The 5,902-nt window shown below is 36.1% G+C and overlaps 1 protein-coding gene across 1 annotated transcript; it reads left to right on the forward strand.

Moving 5' to 3' along the window:
• Window positions 1–2,416: 2,416 nt before the first annotated feature.
• Window positions 2,417–3,352, forward strand: LOC127216239 (olfactory receptor 11G2). Its single transcript, XM_051176863.1, has one exon. The coding sequence runs from the start codon at window positions 2,417–2,419 to the stop codon at window positions 3,350–3,352; it is 936 nt and encodes a 311-aa protein (XP_051032820.1).
• The last annotated feature ends 2,550 nt before the right edge of the window (window positions 3,353–5,902 follow it).

Raw genomic sequence — 5,902 nt, forward strand, 5'->3', positions numbered from 1 at the left:
TATGATGCTAGTTAGAAATATTTGATATAAGGTGCTACTGAAGAAATTTGAGGGGAAGGATGAGAATGTGAGTTTAGGAGATGACAGGGTCGGGGAGAGAAGTACATGAGTAGTGTTTTCATAATAGAAACAGCAGGGCATTTATAATATGGAGAAAGACGTGCAACATTAAAGTAAGCATGGAAACAGTTTCTTGGCCATTAAAATGTTAAAAGAAACACTGAAAAAATTCTTAAATTGTTAGCAAAGCAATTCACCAAACTACAGCTTTTTAGAATATGCTGAAAATTATGCTGCAAGTACCTTGACTAAATATCCAATCATTTGACTTTCTAAGTATTGAATGACTTGTTTCTGAATTGATGTTAAACCTATAAGCATTAGAAAAAAATATGTTTTAACCTTATAAAATTTAGAATCAGGAATTTCTCTTCATATGTTGTAGCCACTTTCCCCTTAAGTCACTTCTCCATTCACTAAAGTCAGATAAAACCTACAAGTGGATAAAGATCAAAGAACAAAGTTTTCATGCAAATTTCATTAGTTCCAAAGTATTGATGTTTTCTAATCCCATTTTCAAAAATTACATTGACTTCCTTCTCTCCTGATAGTCTATCTTTAGTCTGAAGACTTAATGTTTCAAAATTTTCATATAGGTTATTGTCAGACTCCTTGTGTAATTATGTCAACATTCAAAAAACTTAAGATTGAATGATATCATGTGCCAGACAATCAAAAATAGGTATTTTAATATTCATTATGAATGTCCTATTTACAAGCCATCATAATAACCAAGTTCAACATCTAAGTGCAGTATTACTAAGTTAAGAGTGCTGGAGTCATTTAAATTAGAAAAGGATAAAACCATTTTGTGGAAGTATAGCCATCCATAGTCCTTCTCCCTTGAGGTACTCTGAAGCACTGGTTGGGAGAGAAAGGAGAAGGCAAAAAAGAGAAGGAAGAGGAGGAGGAAAGGAGAAGGAGGCAGAATCTTTTCAAGTCTCCTTCCAAAGTGCTTAAATTAATATTATACGAACAATTACAGCATCCACCTTTCACATGACTAGATTGGGAGCCAGAACTTTGGTGATTTATATTTATAACACAGAGTCAACTATCTACTTGAGAAAATATAATTAATGTTGATTCTTTTTTGAACTTATTTTTATTTAAATTTTAAACATCTCATTTTACATACTAGTCCCAGTTTTTATTTTATGTTATTATAGTTTATTTTGTCCTGTTTGGTTGTTACCTACTAGAGGCTTGTTCATTTCTAATGAGAAAAAGAAAGAGAGAGGATCCAGAAGGAAAGGAAGGTGGGAGGAGTAGAGGGAGGCAAAACTGTAATCAGGATATATTGTATGAGAAAGGAATTTATTTTCAATAAAAGAAAAAATTTAACAAAAATTTTGAAACATAGTTTAAATCATGACACTGATCACAAGTTGATCTCCATAGATACTAAACTTCCAAGAGTGGCTATAGCATTTAATCTGCACTAAAGTAGTCCTCTAAAACAGCTAAACGGCTTACATGATCATTTCATGGATATTCTTTGTTGAAAGCAAAATACGTTTAATATGGCCATCTACTCAAAAAAAAAAAAAGAAAAGAAAAAACAGTGCTACCAAACAGAGAGCCACCCAATGTGACAAAGAAAGAAAGAGAAAACTTGTTAAAATACAACATCTAATGTTGCTCAGACTGAGGTAAAGCCCTTCACACTAGATAAGGACATTGACAGAAATCACATATGCTGATGAGAGTGGTAGAATGTCAGTTTAATGATGAATACTCCAAAGATGTATAATAAAAGAGTCATTGGTCCTGAAAATGAACCAAAGTATTCATCCACAATAGAATGGTAAAAAAAAAAAAAAAAAAAAGTGGTGTTTTTATATTTTATAAGGTATACAGCCATAAAAATATCATAAAGTTACTACTGAACAAAAGATAGTATCCAAAAGACCAACAGGGTGATTTCATTTGTGGGAAGAACAGAAACAGGAAAAATAAAGAACAACTCGTTAAAAGTCCATAACATCTTTTAAATGACATTAATTTATAAGGAAAAAAGAAGCAATTGTCATGAATAAAGAAGAGGAGTGTGACAGCAACTTTTAGTTGTGCTTTCTTTATAATTTATTAAATAATATACTTTCATAGCATACCCAGTTTCACTTATTACACAAAAAGAAAATATCAGTGTATTTGTATTAATATTCTCTGCCATCATTTGTCTTCTTCAGACCAAAACTATGCCCAGTACAAGGTTTCAAAATTAAACAAAGGAGTGACAATTGATATATAAATGTTTGCATTTCCCAAAGATAACTTACAGACATTTCTTGGCTTTAATTTCTCTTTAAACTGGCATTTGATTATTTCTGGTGCCTCCACAGCTCACAGACAGATGAAAACACTCAGCAGCCCCACTAACTCCAGCACCATCACTGGCTTCATCCTCCTGGGATTCCCCTGCCCCAGGGAAGGGCAGATCCTCCTCTTTGTGCTCTTCTTTGTTGTCTACCTCCTCACCCTCATGGGCAATGCTTCCATCATCTGTGCCGTGCGCTGGGATCAGAGGCTGCACACCCCCATGTACCTCCTGCTGGCCAACTTCTCCTTCCTGGAGATCTGGTATGTCACCTCCACAGTTCCCAACATGTTGGCCAACTTCCTCTCTGACACCAAGGTCATCTCCTTCTCTGGGTGCTTCCTACAGTTCTATTTCTTCTTCTCCTTGGGTTCTACAGAATGCTTCTTCCTGGCAGTCATGGCCTTTGATCGCTACCTTGCCATCTGCAGGCCTCTACACTATCCTTCTCTTATGACTGGGCGCCTCTGTAACATCCTCGTGATCAGTTGCTGGGTGCTTGGTTTCCTCTGGTTCCCCGTTCCCATCATCATCATCTCCCAGATGTCATTCTGTGGATCCAGGATTATAGACCACTTCCTTTGTGACCCAGGCCCTCTGTTGGCCCTCAGCTGTGTTAGAAATTCTTTAATAGAGTTGACTAGTTCCACCTTAAGTTCCCTACTTTTATTTATTCCATTTTTCTTTATCATGGGGTCTTATACTCTGGTTATGAGAGCTGTGTTGAGGGTCCCTTCCGCAGCTGGACGAAGAAAGGCCTTCTCCACTTGTGGGTCCCATGTGACTGTGGTTTCTCTTTTCTATGGATCAGTGATGGTCATGTATGTGAGCCCAACATCTGATCATACAGCTGGAATGCAGAAGCTTGTTACTCTGTTTTATTCTGTGGTTACTCCACTCATTAATCCTGTAATATACAGTCTAAGGAACAAAGATATGAAACATGCAATGAAGAAATTACTGAAAATATAAAACTTGCACTCTTGTTTTAAAAGAGAATTTCATCTTGCCTTATTGACTAAAAAGAAAACTCACCAGTCATGATGGTATAGATCTGCAATTCCAGCACTCCAGAGGCTGAAGCAGAAAGATTACCAATTTGAAGCCAGACTAAAGTCCATAATGAGAACTTCTCTCCAAAACAAAGCAAACAGGAAGAAAAAAATGAAAAGAAAAGAAGCTAACTGATTTCACTTGGGAAATTGTTACTTCTATTATTTCCTAGAATATGTAGGACTATAAGGGGTCACTAGGATGTCCTCCATTGCCATGATTATTAATGATAGAACTATCAACTTTTAGAAGTCCAATTTGTTGGGGAAATGAAAATATATCTAAAAACAAATCATCTGACACAAAAACTCTCTACAAAGGCAGAAAGGAGATAAAATGATTTTGTTTCTGATAACCATTAAACCATAATGTGTATCACAAACAATCCATTAAATTATTGTAAACACAGAAAGAAATTCTGTACTTTTATAGAGCAAAAAGAAATCAATACATTGCATACATATTACCAAAACAGGCAATAATTCATCCTCTAAGGAATTTGACAACACAGTCTGTGAGCAGAGATCAGCATATACTAATAGGCTGCAGTTAGGGCAATATCTGTATTTGCTAACTGACTTTATACAAAAGAAACATTAAGCCCTCTGTGACAAATTAAGATCCTGCATACACAGAAACTGGGGATGATAGCACTTTGCCCCTTGATGGTTGTATCTCAAAGATATATCCCCCAAAAGGGGGATTAAACGTTCCCTAAAGTAAATGTTCTATGAGAAGAGAGATAAGAAAGTGTGGGTAGTTTCTGTCCTGCCTGGTCCCATAACTGTTTAGACCCAAATAAACACACAGAGGATTATATTAATTATAAACTGGCCAATGGCTCGGGTTTCTTATTGGCTACCTCTCTCTTAATTATTAACCCATAACTATTAAATTATGTATTGTAATGAAGCTGTGACTTAGCAGTGATTCTCTAGCATGTTACTCCTTCAGGAGCTACATGGCATCTCCTCACGACCCCCCTCTTTATTCTTCTTCCCAGCCTTCTCTTAGTCTGGTAGCCCTGCCTATCCTTCCTGCCTGGCTACATCCTGCCTGTTCATTGACTGAAACAGCTTTATTCATCAACCAATAAGAGAAACATATATCCACAGCATACAGAAGGACATCCCCCATCATCTCCTCTTTTCTGTCTAAATAAAAAGGAAGGTTTTTAACTTTAACACCGCAAAATTACATATAACAAAATAGTTATCAAGCAAGAATTACAATTACAGTATTAGGTCCATTAATATTTGGCAAAATTTGCCTATTCTACCGAGCTAGTTCCAGGACAGACTCCAAATCAATACAGAGAAACCCTGTCTAAAACAAAAAAAAAAGCAAACTTTAAAGAAAATAGTCTATTACCTGTCCTACAATTGTCAGTCTAAAGTTTAATATGTAACTTACCTTTTACCATAACTAAGAAAAACCATACCCATAACTCCATCAAAGGCCCCAAAAGTATAATATATAAACTCTAGAACTGACAGAGAAATCTTGCTGCCTGGACAGTCACCCAAGCTTCCTCTGCAACAATGGGGCATCCATCTTTGGCCTATAGACTTAGCATATCTAACAGACATTTCTATGAAGCAGAATGTTCTGAAAGACTGGACCACCTTGTCTTAGTAAGGTTTGCAGTCACTCTTTTTGGTGTCCTGTTTGACCAATTTGGACACCATACTGTCAGCAGTTGAGGCAAGGGCACTTTCTTGCCCAATGGCTCACCTTTGCCACAAAGTAAACTCCATGTGGAATTCTTCGATGCCTATCATTTCTCTGATATAGATTGGTGCTGCCAGGAGTAAATGTGTCTCATTGTCATGAGAAATCCTAATAAACCATTTTAAATGCCATATCCTGTAGGTCTTTGAAAGGTTTTGAAGAATACATATCCATTTGAAATATATTCCTATATATCTATAAATTTCAACTATTATAGGTTACTATCTATAATCTGCATTTAATTATACATTACATTTTTAAGAATTTTTTTATTTATTTTTTATTTTACATGTTGATCCCCATTCCTTTTCCCTCCCTCCCTCCCTCTTACCCTCTCTGCCCCCTCACATGCACCCTGACCACCTTCCCCTCCCATCCCCCCACCCCAATTCCACATGTAGGGCAATGCCATCCAGGTGGGGTCATGTAAATCTGTCAAGTCATTTGAAGTAGGGACTAGGACTTCTCTCCTGTCTCTAGGTTAAGGCAATATCCCTCTGTGGGGGATGTGAGCTGAATAAACAAAATACCTAAACAAGAGTAGAAATATACACATAACAAAATTGACTTTAAATTTTTGTCAATAAACCAAAATCCATACTAATGCAAAATATTCATTGCTATTCTTTTTTTTTTTCTTTCTTCTTCTTCTTTAGAATAAGATTGACCATGATCTTTAAACATTTATAGCCAATTACATTTAAATGAAAGCAAACATTGATAAACAATATTTGGGAA

The sequence above is a fragment of the Phodopus roborovskii genome, unplaced genomic scaffold (genome assembly GCF_943737965.1).
Source record: "Phodopus roborovskii unplaced genomic scaffold, PHOROB, whole genome shotgun sequence".
Lineage (NCBI taxonomy): Eukaryota > Metazoa > Chordata > Mammalia > Rodentia > Cricetidae > Phodopus > Phodopus roborovskii.

What these genes read in the sequence shown, in the direction of transcription:
- LOC127216239 (XM_051176863.1), top strand. Translation starts at nt 2,417, where the DNA reads ATGAAAACACTCAGCAGCCCCACTAACTCCAGCACCATCACTGGCTTC.